Genomic DNA, 14,969 nt, shown 5'->3' with positions numbered 1-14,969 from the left:
TGTCATCGACATGAAGGAAACATCCATTGCATCGTCTTCACGTGTTCTACGAGCGTTCAACGTGTTTGCTGTCCGATTTCAGTTAGGCCCGTGCTGTGCACAATGAAAGCGAAAAAAGGCGCATTGAACGCAACTACAATTCCACCGCCAAAGTCCTCCAGTGGAATGAAGTTGCCGAAGCAGAAACGTGCTGTCCTTAATTTGTCTCCAGAGGTGAAGAGCAGTCAACCGGCAGGAGACGTCAAAGGCAAGTATGCAAAAGCGAGTAGCCGGAAAATATTCCCACCTACTGCTGGGAAACTCGGCAAGCATGGAAAACCTGGCAGTGCTAATCGCAGAATGGCGCAAGCAACAAGTGAAGTGCCGAGCCAAGCTGCCGATGAAGAGAAGAGTGCGACCGACCAGCCAGAGCATCGTCCGCATAAGCGTGGCCCAGAAGGCAACGACGACGATGCGTCTGAGCCGAAGAAAATCAAGCTGATCGAAATGAAGAAGAAGCAGAGAAAACAAGAACGAAAAAAGCATGAGAACAAGTTCTACGAGATCTCCAAAGCAGCGAAACGAATCTGGGAAGATTTGCGGCTAAAGTCCTGCACACCGCAAAGGCGCGAGGAGTTGCTAAACCAGCTGGCCAAAGTAGTCAAGGGCAATATAAAGCAGCTAATCTTCGCACATGACACGTCCAGAGTGATTGAATGCATGGAACACTTGGGAACTGCGGTTCACCGCAATATGATCTTTGAAGAGGTGAAAGACATCATCATTCCTATGACCAAATCGAAATACGCCAAGTTCATGGTGAGGCAGATTCTTCGGAACGGCACAGCTGAACAGAAACAGCATGTTATCAGGGCATTCAGCACACAAGTCGTGAGTCTACTGCACCATGTAGATGCTGCGGCGATATTAGAGGTCATCTACAACGAGTATGCCAATGCCTTGCAGCGTTCCCTGTTGTTGCAGGAGTTCTACAGCCGCGATCTCGCGCTCTTCAAGAGAGACAAAGTGATCACTTTTGCTGATGCTCTTGCCGAATCCGCAGATTCCGCAAAAATGATTGAAAATCTGAAGGAGTCGCTGATGAAAATTATTGACAAGCCAGTGATTCGCCACAGTATCATACACCATCTCGTGCTTGAATTTTTCAAAAGTGCCGATGCCAACTCCAAGTCCGAAATGATTCGAGCACTTGGCGGGTCGCTCGTGGAAATGGTGCACACGAAGGATGGTGCACGTGTCGCCATGCAGTGCATCTGGCATGGAACTGCAAAAGATCGAAAGACGATAATCAAGTCGTTCAAAACGTACGTTGCCAAAATAGCACGAGAAGAACATGGGCATATGGTACTTCTATCCATATTTGACTGTGTGGACGACACGAAGCTCGTTGAAGGAATCATTATTGCAGAGTTGTTGAAAGAGCCTCTTGAATTATTGATGGATGCACATGGGCACAGAGTGCTGGCATACCTCGTTGCACCAAGGGACGCTCGCATATTTCACCCGCAAGTTGCTGCCATCCTTAAGGAGGGTGACAGCAGTAGCACCAGCAAAAAAGACCCAGAGGTAAGTCCAGCAACTGGAATTGTCAGTGTGCTTGATGAAAGAGTCAGGGAAAAGGCAAATGAGTTCTGCAGAATACTTAAGAAAAGCTAAGTCTATACTGTATGTCATTATTTAGCACAGGGGAGAGGTTGGAGGAGTGGGACAGTAAATATAACTTTGTCTTTAGATGCTCATAGCTTTCAGTACTGTCTGCAGGTAGCACCAGTGTACTGGCACCTTCACTTTGGGAAAGTTTAGGGTGCCCGCTCCCCCCACGACTCGCGGGACTCTCCCATTGGGAGCTGTTGTCCCGTGTCCTGCATGCAATAGGAAAATCTTCAAAAATGACCTGCATTTCACACTTTATTATTATTTCTCGCCAGTGCCTTGAGTTCAGCTGCATCTGACCACCCTGTGTGAGAATGGGTTAGCTACAAGCACTCAGGCTTCCAAAAAAGATGGCTAGGGCTAGCTGCGCGTTTCATGGCAGGGACCATGACATGACATGTGTCACCAGCAATTCGCCCCGAGATCAGGCTCTCGGCGGCAGCACTGTCACCGCGTTAGTGTGGATAGGCGGTAGTAAAGCCCCTCCATGCGTTTTCCGCCGGCTAGGTTAAGTAGCGCCAACTCGTCCGCCCCCTCTCCCTTTATACCGGTTCCCCGCCTAGCGGAAGCCGAAGTGCCGCCATGATGTTTCTGCTGCTTTTCCGGTTGATGCACCTGCCGCATGCCCGCCAATGCCCTCGCGACGCAGAAACACCGAGCGAAAACTCGCTCGGCGGCAGGCAGTTTACGACGAACCTCAAAACAACAACACTTGCGAAACGAAGAAGCAAATATGTGCTTTCTCGCGTGTGCACATGCGTGCGCAGAAACGAGATGGAAGGAAAAAGCGGAAGAAAGTCGCTCAGGAACTTCCTTCCGGAAGCTCTGGAACCGGAAGTGGGCGTCGTCGTCGAACAATAGATGGCGGTACTTAAAAAAGCGGCAGTAGACGCGATGGAGGGGCTTTAGGCGGTAGGTGGCACGTGTCTAAATGCACAAAGAGGCACTTCTCTGTGAGTGGTTTGAGCTGATTCTTGGTGAATAAAACACGTTTACTGCAGCCTACTGGCAGTATGTACATTCTCCATCGCCAAATCGACGCACAAAGCCCACCCAACATTTCTATTACTTGTGAGAGAAGCACTGTGTCAATGAACAGGATGCTCACTCTCGCTGACAGTCTGCGTTTTCGTTATATATAAAATTTTTTTGTGGTTCTATTTGTAAGTGTTTAGCTCGTGTTCCGCCTACTAAGCACTTCTGTGATGCGACTGAACAAATTTTTCTTCTTAATCATCTGGGAAAAGAAAAGAGAGAAAGCCCGTATACCTGTAGGTGCAGAGCGCTGTCTCTGTTGTTCCTTCCTACTCTTGTCGCGCTGCACCTACTATATTCAGCATGAACCAACTCGCACAAGTCAAGCTTTTGTTCCCGTATACCTGTGCGATGAGTTCACATAGCACTGTGTGCACGAATTTGCATCCACATTTTTTCTCTTATTCGGTTCTCCATGAAATGCAGGACATTTGATAAGTTTTCGTAAAGAAAGGTATGTGGCTGACAGCACTTTTAGTGCTGCGGAGAGGTTTAACACATACGCGCTTGTTTTTTATTCCAGTAATAGTATAAGAAGGTAACAGTTCAGAACAGAGCTTTTGTTCGAATGATTACTTGCATGAGAGTGGTGCAACAAAGGTACGATTATTTTGTGGGACAAAAGAATGTTTTCTTAAGTAGGATGGAAAACTGGGCGAGTTGGTGTAGATTCATTGCAGCTAACAGTGCGAAACACGCAGACGAGGAAGCAAGAAGTGGACACGGCATAGCGCTGCTGTGCCGTGTCCACAAGCGAATAATGTCTGCTGCCTACCATCAACTATAACAACGCCATACAAACGCTCAAGATAATGCTAAAAAAGATGAGGTTTTTGCTTGAAATTACTATGACATAAATGTAAGGAACGCTGTCTGGATGAATTTTGGACCATCCGGGTTGTTCAGCGCATGCCTAAATCTAAGCCGACGGGTGTTTTTGTATAAATTTTGCCCCAAGTTAAAATTGTGCATGGCAACTCAGTTTTTATTCCTTTCATGTCATTCTATTTTCTGTTCTTTTTAGGGGACAATTTAAGTACTGAAGTGTCCGACTTCAATTGACAGAAATATTTCTCTGTAGTGGGACAAGGACCGTACAATGAAAGGACATCTTAAAGGGGTAGTGACACAAAAATTTTCAGTTGTCGTTTTTTTGTGTCAAATGAAAGGCCAAGCCCTCATGAGCCTAGAAAAGGTAGTGCTAAGCGCGAATGTACCCTGAAAAAGTAAAACAGTACGTTTTTAAAAGCTAGTTTCGGTTCCTACTGTACCCTGACGGCACAACAAGCTTGTCACGTGCTCGCACAATATATAGTGACGTTTCCATGGCCACTCCGCACCATGGCTCCGTTAGAGACGCACAAGCGGCCATTTTGAGTGTTTTGGTGACGCACAAGGGGCCATCTTCAAAGCTTTGGTACCTGACGTCATCACAACTAGCCAGACTGCTGCGTGAAGTCACCAGAATTAGTACTGTAGCCTGACGTCAAGCTAGAGTCGATATCGGTATGTGCGCGATGGAAAAATTGGCCTTAATATCAAAATAAAATATCCTCTCGGCATTTGCTGAGCTTCACACCTGCTCAGAGCCATCTCTGTATACAGGAGATTTGTACGGCAGAGTAAACTCACCTTCGAAAAAAGGTGTCAGTACCCCTTTAAGCACAGGTAAAGCTCATCGCATAACTGATAAATGACAGTCGCGCAATTAAACACCTAACAACATTGCGAGAGTGCATGGCTTAGAGCCTTGTTTTTGTTTACCACCAAGTCGCTGAAGCGCTGCATTCACACATATTTAATACTCCTCATGTTTAGGGCGATGCGAAGTGCAGTTTGCAATGTGCTTGAAGTTCTTGAACCGCAAAGCGGCACCCATACTGAAATGACTCTGGCAAATGGAGGGTACGATGACAATACACAGCTCTCTTGACAAGTGCACTCACTGATCCTATTACAGTGCATATACAGCCTAGTAAGGCCAAATTCTTCTATGCATCACCTTGGGCATACGTACAAGCATTTAACATTGCAATAACATGACGGAACAAACCAGCCTTTGATGATGTGCATGACGTACGCGCACATGTAAACCCGACGTGGCCAGCAGATGACGCAGGGAGCAATCCACACTAGGCATGGTTCAGCCAGTAGCCACCAGGCAACGACTTCACTCGATCTCGCGGCCAATAGCAATATGACTTCAAAAAACAAGCAGTGTTGGGTACTTCCGAGGCTCTTAATCAGTTATGTGTGTGTGAGTGACTATACTTAGTGTGGCTGAATTATTGTGTTGATATTAATAATGTTGCTTCATGTCAGAGCATGTTACAGTGATGTATAAAATAGTTTTGTTTAAGCAAATATGTATTTGAACTTTATCATGTATCAGCTACTCCATTTCCCTGTTTCAGAGATGACAAAATATTCCAAGAGAAAATTTCTCGCCATAAGTTAAAAAATTAATTATTGTAGTCAGTTTTTAATTGTGCTGTTTCAGTACCCTCCCACCTCGTCAGCGTGTTGATGGCCCCCAACCAACCCTCTGCCCTGATTTCAGCTTTGATCCCTCCCACTGGGGCCTAGGTGCTCTTTTGAGGAAGCAGTAATTGTGAAAAAAAAGTTATATGAAGGTGAAGATTGCACCTTGAACCTCAAAGTCATTAGCCAGACGTTTTAGCAGTATGGCATAAAAACCTGAATAAAAAACAATGCTTTACAAGGAAATTTGCCACAAGTGGGGACGTGGGATGCTCTCCTGACAGTTTGTCACGTGGCTTCCGAGAACCAATGGGAGGCTACTGCGGGGAGGAACTATTTTCAAAAATCCTCTCGGCTGTTGGGAGAACAGACACTCCATGGTTTTTAACTCCTTTCATGCTGCAGGAAACGATGAAAAGTGTTCCAAACTTCAAAGAGATTTCCAAAAGCATGGTTACACGACGTCTGTACTTGTCAACAATAGAGCAGGAGTTCATCTGTGGTGATCTATGCAGTGGCATCCTGATAGAATTGCGAATAAATATCATAATATTTTTTAGTATAACGGGAATGTTGTGGGAAATTGTAATTGCAATTGACATTTTTGTTAAAGTGAAGAATGCTTTCTTTGGCAATAATGCACATATGCATTGTGTGATAGCAGGTAAATTAGATGGTGGTAGGTGGAGCTGTATGTTTGCATTTCATGACATCAAGAGCACTACTGGATGACTTGGATGTCCATCAGAGGAACGTTTCAAGAAAAGGCCACCGCTGACAGAGAGCATGCTGTTGCTTGTGCTCTATGAAGCCTGTTGCGATCGGCCTTCGCAAGCACCAGAGACTCCGGCGGAAGAGGCTGGGGGAAGGCAAACTTAACAGAGGTTTTATTACATTCTTTACATGGCGAGAAAATCTTTCCAAAATGAGCTCGGTGGCTCATTATAAAGGGTATCTTCTCTCCATGTCCCTAGATGCAGGTATTGCTCCAAGTTGAGACGGTCCAATCACGTTGCACACAGCACTAATGAGGGTGCCGCCCACACCTGCCCAGGTCAGCGCCCTCGACTGGGGCATGGCCACCGCACTCTGCATCTGTGGCACCAAGGGGGTCCTTTCTTGCCATGTGAAGGCCGTAGGGTGATAGGTTTCACACTCGGACAACCGGGCGCATCGAAAGGTCCGCCGCTCAGAAGTAACTCGCCGCTCAATTAGTGGGACTGGTTGTAATCCGCACTGACGCCACTGTCTCTTCAAGGAAGATTTGGCGACAAGAAACCATTACGGTCATCTCGTCGAACCTTGATGCATCGATTGCATGGTGCCTCACTTCCCGTCTCGGGAGGACAATTCAAGTGCCTGAACGGCTGTCAGCAGGCAAGCAGCCTTTCGGCACCCCGTTCGAAGAACAGGGGACGCCGCTTCCTCCGCAGGTGCCGATCGTAACAACCCCACTGTTACAACCATGCACTTTGTAAGGGTAGCACCTGTGAAGAAATATGAAAATTTTGCTGCTGGGAAGTTGGAAGCTAGAATTGATGTGGAACTGTATTTGTGATAACGGGCCGGCCCATTTCCATTCAGCTTGAACATAGGAAAGTGAACTGGAGTTAATGTTGAAAGATTGACTGGTCATAGAGCCACAATAACTCATTAAAGGCACCTTCTCAACACTTCCCATGTGCAGTCACTGTACAGGTCAAGTGCAGATGGTTGTGGTTGTGCAACTACTTCATGTGCACATACCAAAGCCAGATTATAAATTGCCCACCTTTCTTGGTGCCATTTTCATAGGGCGTTGGTTAACTCACTGAAAGTGAATGTGATGGAAACAAAGGTATTATTGGATATCAGCATTATTTTTATGACTCACATTTTTTATGTGCATTGAGATTAACATTATCTAACACTTCAGTGATGCATCACTGAAGTGACAGGCATCGAAACAGCTGGCCTCAAGTGTTTCATTCCCTTATGGTGTCAGTCAGGAATAAGGTCCCTGGTAACATAGAGCTTAATACGTCTGTTTATTTTGGAAACTTGTCCGCCGCGGTGGTATAGCGGTTACGGTGCTCGGCTGCTGACCCGAAGGTCGCGGGTTCGATCCCGGCCGCGGCGGTCGCATTTCGATGGAGGCGAAATGGTAGAGGCCCGTGTACTTAGATTTAGGTGCACGTTAAAGAACACCAGACGGTCGAAATTTCCGGAGCCCTCCACTACGGCGTCTCTCATAATCATATCGTGGTTTTGGGACGTAAAACCCCAGATATTAATTATTAATATTATTTTGGAAACTTGCTGTTAAAGCATGTAAGCTTTGTCACTACTGTTCACATTCTTGCATGCAGGTTCCTGAAAATGCAAACTTGTTCAATTAGTGACAAGGTCTAATACTTTGTTTGGTTGTCTTGCATTGTTACGCATGCTTATATGCACATTTTTTTTTTTTTTTTTTTTTTTTTTTTTTTTTTTTGTCCTAGGTACGCAAGCAGCATTCTTGCATGCAGGTTCCTGAAAATGCAAACTTGTTCAATTAGTGACAAGGTCTAATACTTTGTTTGGTTGTCTTGCATTGTTACGCATGCTTATATGCACATATATATTGTTTTTTTTTTTTGTTTTTTTTTTTTTTTTTGTCCTAGGTACGCAAGCAGGAACTTCACAAAATGTCTGCAAGTGGGCTTGCGCAGGCAATTGCCAACAATATCGAGGAACTCTTAACTTGTGGTGGCCCTACTGCAATAGCCCTTTATGTCATCCTGACCAGCATGAGCACAAGTGAAGCAGCAACGGCCTTCAAAAGTATAGCGAAGCTTCTTGATGCATCTCCCTACACGATTTCCAAGGACCAGGAAAGCTCGCACCTTTTTGATCAGGGCTCTGCACGTTTCTTTCTGAAGAAGATGGCTACCCATGACAAGGACATTGGTGACAAAGGGCAAGACTCTTTTTGTGGTGTAATTGCCAGTGAAGTTAAGAAGGAAACTATGTCAACATGGATTGGGTGCAACTTTGGAGCTTTTTTCCTTGTGCAGCTCTTGGAAACTGGCATCCCTAAAGCAATTGAACGTGTTCAATCTGCACTGGAAGGAAAGCACAATATTCTTAAGAAGTCTGATTTCAAAGGTGCTGCTGTTCTCAGAACGAAACTGCAAGGCTTGTAGTGAGGACACACCCTGAAAGAATAAAGGTGTTCTTTTATATTTCTGCTTTTATCGCAGTGATATAGGTCAGGTTACATGTGATGCAGCATGTTTGCTGTGTTGCTGCATTTCATTTCATAGGATAGCTGGATACAAACTAATGTCTATCAAACACCATATAATTGCAGATCTTCAAGCATGGCTGTCTCTGTGAGCAAAACTTCTCTTGTAACAGTTGTCATAATGATAAATTATCAAGAATGGCCAATTCTGGAGCTATATTAGCGCATTGTCAAAAGGCAGGTATTCTAAGGACCGCTGACAGCCAAGTTTTCATTTGTGACTTATTCATTGCTGAGTAGGGCTGTGTCTGCTATTCACGAAATTCTATCGTAAATAATATGACACTTAATTATTGCTAGCATTGTTACTTATGATCAACTTTGGCATCATTTCAGAATGCCCACCCAAAAATCATAAGAAACAGGCACTCCACCGTGACACTCGCAATGGACTAGACATTGGATCACATGAGCTCAAACTCCGGTGATGTTGATGGGTGCGCTTTTTGAACCGGGACCCCATGTGGGGGAAGAAATGAAACATAATGACTGCCGTGATATCAGTTAGGGTGACACACCCAAGCACTTGCCCCAACCAAAACTTGTCTATGCCATAGGAAACCTAGCATAAGACAACATGTGAGACGCCCACCTTTCAGCACCCCTGCCTAGATCAAGGGCTTGCCTTCTCCAAAAGAAACTCCTCTCTCTGCCAGTAGCATAAACAGCCTGAGGGAGGAAAGGAACAAAGGCCGCCCCCTCCATGCATCCCACAAACTTGTCTGTGGCATGGACAATACATGGGAATAGGTAAAACATCATAGAGAACCTGAGCAGGCACTAAGTGTGTCATGTCGAGAACTATGTCGTGAGGTGTTGCCAACTCGGATTAGCATTCTTTAAAGCCATATTAAAGTATGCTCAAGGTTACGTACGCCACTAATACTCAGTCAGAGGTACTGTCGGCGTCATGAAATGCGAACAGCGGCAAGCATTAGCAGTGGTATAGTGCGCGCCGTCATCACTACTGACAGGCACGCACATTCGGTTTGGCAGCACTGCACCATCCCCCTATAGTGCAATATTTTCATTTCTCTTCTAGTTCTGATATCTCAAAGGAAGAAAATAAAAATAAAAGAAAAGAAAATTGAAATGACCAAAAGTGCTTTGCATGCCCATGCCGGCCACCATTATCACCACATCAGAACTAGAACAGAAGCGAAAATATCGCACTATAAGGGGATTGCACAGTGCTGCCAGTCCTGAATATGCAGTATGCCAGTAGGACAGTGCACATCTGCATTGTTCCTACTGGCATACTGCATATGGAGCTTATGTTAGCTCTCTCTTCATTTGTAATGTTGTTTCTTTTGTCTTGCTTCAAAAGAAGCATTTATTTGTGCATTGCACTGAAGCATCATCTCGTGTTCTTTTGCTCTCGTCTTATTCAGATCTTCATTTGCAACTGTTAGTGTAGCAAATGTCCTAGAGACTTCAAATCCGTTTGTGATATTTGGAGGCTCTAGGACATTTCCAAATCCATTAGTGATATTTGAGCATGCAAATAGTTTTTATGTTTGTACACTGTGTCCTTAGCTGAGCCCTGCAATGCAGTTGAAGTGAGTAATTTTTAATTATTTACGCAGTATGGGAATTTTCAATGTCCCAGTTCCTGTACTAGGTCATCTACTCTTGGATTTCATATGCCTCACTACTAAAGCATACGGTGGCAAATTATGACAGCACATTGGTGGTGAGCTCCACCACTGGAAAGGCTGGCACTGCAGTTGGTGTGACGTAATTCTAGGGATCACATTGCTGCATCATCTGCTCAAAGTTAAGGGGGGAAGCGGTTTTTAGACATGAATTATAATATTATTTAAGCTAGAATGATGAAAACTTCAGCGATCATTTATTTTCATGACCTGGATATGAAATATGAACTCTGTTTTCATGTAGACTGTGCCATTAATTTTAAAATGAATTATTAATGAAGAGACAACTTTATTTAGAACTAATAGACTTTCTTCACATTTACATCATAATTACTACAAATACCATCCCCTATACTTTCCATGACTTTCTTGTTTGTTAGTTCTAGCTGTGTCTTGTGTCTAGCAAAGAAAAACGAGTCCATAAAAAATCCCCTTCTTTCGGTTACTAATAAAGACATCATTCGATCACGTGTATTAAACTGGCTGCACAGATCTTGCCAAATTAAATATCATTGGATTCTCCACACGCAAAGGAGTGCAACAAGTTTAATATATGGTTCTAGCTTTCCTAACACAAAAGTTGTGAAGCTTCAAAGTTATCATTTGAATGACTGAGAAAAAGCATTTTTATTATTTCACCCTTTCAAAAAATTTATAACTTCTCAAAGTAACATTTGACATCCTGTTGCACTCACTAAACACTCGGCTTTTCAGCAAGACAAAAATGATCAAAATTGAGCGTGCCAAAGCTGAGAAAAGCTTCTCGGAAAATTATAAGGGTACAAAAAAAACAGAGAAAAATAGTAATGAACGAAACACCGTTGCTGCTGATGTGATAGAAAGGGCTGTTATGGTTAAAATAATGCGCGGCAGCTGATTTCCTCCGCCACTAAGGAAAAGTCCCACTCATGCACTCAGCAGTGCTCTCCGACGCTTCAACTCATGACGTCAGTCTGGAGTAAGCCAATTGGTGCAGGCTTGTGTGCACCCGCCTTTGAGGAGGAAATGCCGCAGACTTCTAAAGTTGTATCCGACTATAGGATGCGTGAAAATTGATGAGGCTATGAATCACTAGTGGTAGAATCCAAAAGTAACATTTCTGAAAAGTAGATTTTTTGGGCAGGGGCAATTTTTCATCCCAAAAAGCAGGCTCCAACTAAAGGGTTATTCACACCAGCAACTAGCACCACTCACGCAACCATTTGCGACTAGCGACCTAGGAATGACCCAAGGTGACCAATGTTCACATCGGTTAGTGCGACCTCCTCATCGCTACATCAACTTCACACCTGTTCACACCACCATTGCCTTGTAAAATAAGCTGACGTCCTGTTCCTGTGAATCTGATTGATTTAGAGGTTTGCTGTGAGCAACTAAGCCAAAGTGGCCGAACTTGTGCGACCAGTGCTTGTCAGCGGTGTGAATGAAGCTTCAGGGGAGCGGGATGAGAACGGAAGTTTTAGCAATGTCAGGGTACCCTCAGCGATGCTACAGTTCGAAGCTAACCTATGATATACAGTGAAATCTCGTTGATAAAATTCTGTATAGTATGTTTTTTGGCCTAATACGTTTTTCTTTTTACTCCTGGCCAACGTCCCTTGGAAATAATGCATTTTCATGGGTTTAATACGATCACATTTTTGCCCAAAATTGGATAATACGACTGCGAAAGTGGATGACCAATATATCTAGAACTCCTACGTGTCTTCTTCGGTATCATACCTGAAAGTGTGTTCCAACAGGCCACAATCAGCACGTCGCAGAGCCGCAAAGGTCGCAGCAGCGTCGGTTTTGCGGCGAAAAGATCTCTGCCATGTGTGGCTGCTGCGTCATATGATGATGATGATGATGCACTACCAGAAGAACTTATTCCAAGACGTTGAAAAGAAGAAAGTGCAGCGCAAGTTTCCCAGCTACTTCAATGTTGCTCAATAAAAGAGTTGCTTGCGGAGTATGCCTTTTTTCCTCTTTTCGTAAACCTCGTTGGTTGATACGATATTGTCATAATACGTTTTATTTTCCAGTTCCCATGAAAAACATATCAACGAGGTTCCACTATATAACAAGACACCGAAAAGAATGTAGAAAAAATGTAGAATCATTGTGAGCAGTTATCGCGAATCCCTGTGGGCGAAAATGTTTCTAGCTCTATAGTGGGAGTATTTTCGAACAGCTCCAAAAGTTTCCATATAAAGTTATTTTCTTCTGTCTTGTCGAATGCTCACGTGCTACAACCTAAAGGCCATGGCACAGTAGCATTATGTGCATTTGGGACAGGTACGTCGTGTTTGTAATGAAAAAAACAAAACAAATATACTGTTAATCGGAAAGCTGAACAAGGGAGCACTGCCTCAAGTGGCATACCCAATATGTCAATCACTAAAGAACTTGTAATTACCCTGCATTCTTTCTGTGTTCATAAGCACTCATTGACAAAATATCTGTTGGACATTTTTGCAATGATGTCAATACACTGAAAGCTATCCACCCAGGCAATTCAAGTGCAGCATCCCATCAGATGCTGTTGCTGCAGCTTGCGCCTCCAGGTTTAGAGTGAAGGGCCTGAAGTAATAGCAGCATTCCAAACCACGTAGTTGCAGCAAAATTAATGTGAATTAAAGAGTTCAAAGTTGCAGTGGCATTTCCATTATGAGGAGGTTTGCTAGGTAAATTATGATTCCTGATCGAGGAGGAAGAGAGCAGGTGGAGTCACTATTGCAGTGCTATTGCCACTACTGCTTCATCTGTACTGCCAGGTAGAGGACCCAGATGATGCCTTTGTTACCCTCTCTGAAGACAGTTGAAGATATTATCAATGAAGTATGGCAAAGGCTATGATTCTATTAATGAAGGCATAATTATTGAAGTGAAAGCCCAAATGGCTCGAAAGGTACCAAATGTCAAGATCCCGGAGGTAGTGCATCACTGGGTGAGGTGCAGAAGGCTTCAACTTGGGCGAAGAGGGGGGGGGGGGTAATGTAATACGGGCATGCCAAATGACTATAGATGATAATTAGTGCATAAGAACAGAGTGGTTTCAAGGTGAAGCAAATGTAAATTAACACCATGGTGACGAAGTCTCAGCATGTAGAACCAGTGGTGATGTCTAGGCAACCGAAAGAGAGCAGGTAATAGGAAGTGACAATGCACTCAACTAAGAGCATCAAAGTAATTTAAAGGGACACTAAAGAGCAAAACAATTTTTCTCGTATTAGTAAACTACTCTTTCACGATACCAGAATGCCATGCTTGCTGCGAGAAGATGCTTAGTAAGCAAGAAATCGTGCAAACAGAAAATGTGGTTGGCGACGCCACCTTGAAGTTTCCGCATCATTTGCCGTGACGTCACATATTTTGACGTCGCCTACTAGGGCCTACATAGCTCCTAAATGGTAAAAGTGAAGTACACTTCATTTTTCCCATTAGAGCTGACTTGTACGATGCTGTTGCAGAACTTTCCACACATCTAGGGCGACATTGTCATAAGAAAACTGAGCATCTTGTACGAAGCATGTCATATACTTGGAAGGAGAATCCAATCTTTTAGCAAGAGAGCACAAGACCAACTCACCTGGCCACTAGACACAATTCCTTTGTTAACATAAGCAGGCGTTAAGGACGCATAAGCTCAAATGCACCCAGGTCTTCATACACACAGGCTTGACAAGGTCTGCACTGCTTTACATCCTCATCAAATGACGGACTTGTACTATAATGTAAAGGTTGTGTCAAACAAAATAATTAGCCCTCAAAAAATTCCCCCGGAGTTGTACTATGACACTTAAATCGACTCCTGTGCTCACACATGAAAGAAATTGGATCCTTGACATATGCAGACAAGTCCACTGCCGTGAAACAGCAAAAGAACAGCACTCTGCAGCCAAGCAGGATAAGTTCTTTTCATTCAGTGTCTGCACCTGTAGAAGACGAAAGGGTTTTATCTGCACATGTGCTATTGATATACCTTTGCAAAAACAAGACGAGAAGTCACAAACATTTTAAAATACTCTGCACTTCATTAACTTTTTCGGGGGTACAATGCAGCTGCCTCTTCTAGCGCATTCATGGAGTACATTTTTAGCAGTGGAAGGCATGTTTTCAAGAAAAAAGGATGCAGGCGCTTTGATGAGTGCTTGCATCCTGTGCCTTCAATAATATGCTGGCACGTTCCATGCACAAGTGTACTGTTTTTTGCTACGCTGAATATTTTCATTTACCCATGTGATTCAAGAGACGGTTAAAAATGCAAACAAGACTAAGTTCACAGGAAGGTGAAAGGTTGAAGTGAATAACAGTGAGCTAATGGGCATTGTTGCAGGAGTGAAAACTTAAATAATGGGGACTTGTTTTTGTTAAACCAGCAGCTTTTATCCATGGGCAGCTCACTGCTATCTCCGACACTTATGAGGGGAAGAGGAGGAAAGTACATTTCCTTTTAGAATAGGCTGAGGGAATTTAAAGAGTTAAGAAGATTGGGGGGGGGGGGGGGAGTGATTGTGTTAAGTTATAAAGAAGAAGCAGGCAGGAGTACTCATGTTGGTTCTGTCAAGGAGTGGTGGCAAAAAATTAAAAAGGTTCCACATTTGTAAGCTGATGTTGTCAATATGGTGAGCCTAGTTTTTGCAGAAGATAGAAACTATGAAATAAAATTGCAACATAACAAAAATGAGCACAAAATAAACACACAAATAAGAAAAGATAAAAGAAACTATTGACTTGTTCAGTAAAAGTAAACAGTAAAAGCAGGAAACAAAAGCAAAGGGTGTGGATACACATCTTGTTGAAAAGTGAGGGAAGGATAACAGATTGATGAAATGGTAAATAAATGAATGCACTAGAATAAAACTTAACTAGGTATGATGACAAATTATTGTATACCA

General features: G+C 43.6%; 1 protein-coding gene across 1 annotated transcript; it reads left to right on the top strand.

Annotated features, from left to right (window-relative positions):
- Nucleotides 1–22: 22 nt before the first annotated feature.
- On the top strand, nt 23–8,372 carry LOC119399696 (pumilio homolog 3). The gene is made up of 2 exons (XM_037666525.2): nt 23–1,566; nt 7,812–8,372. The coding sequence occupies exons 1-2, from the start codon at nt 103–105 to the stop codon at nt 8,331–8,333; spliced, it is 1,986 nt and encodes a 661-aa protein (XP_037522453.1). The 5' UTR covers nt 23–102; the 3' UTR covers nt 8,334–8,372.
- Nucleotides 8,373–14,969: the final 6,597 nt, after the last annotated feature.

This window comes from Rhipicephalus sanguineus, chromosome 1, assembly GCF_013339695.2.
Source record: "Rhipicephalus sanguineus isolate Rsan-2018 chromosome 1, BIME_Rsan_1.4, whole genome shotgun sequence".
NCBI lineage: Eukaryota > Metazoa > Arthropoda > Arachnida > Ixodida > Ixodidae > Rhipicephalus > Rhipicephalus sanguineus.
Note: the sequence above shows the minus strand (reverse complement) of the source record. Positions and strands in the feature narration are given on the sequence as shown.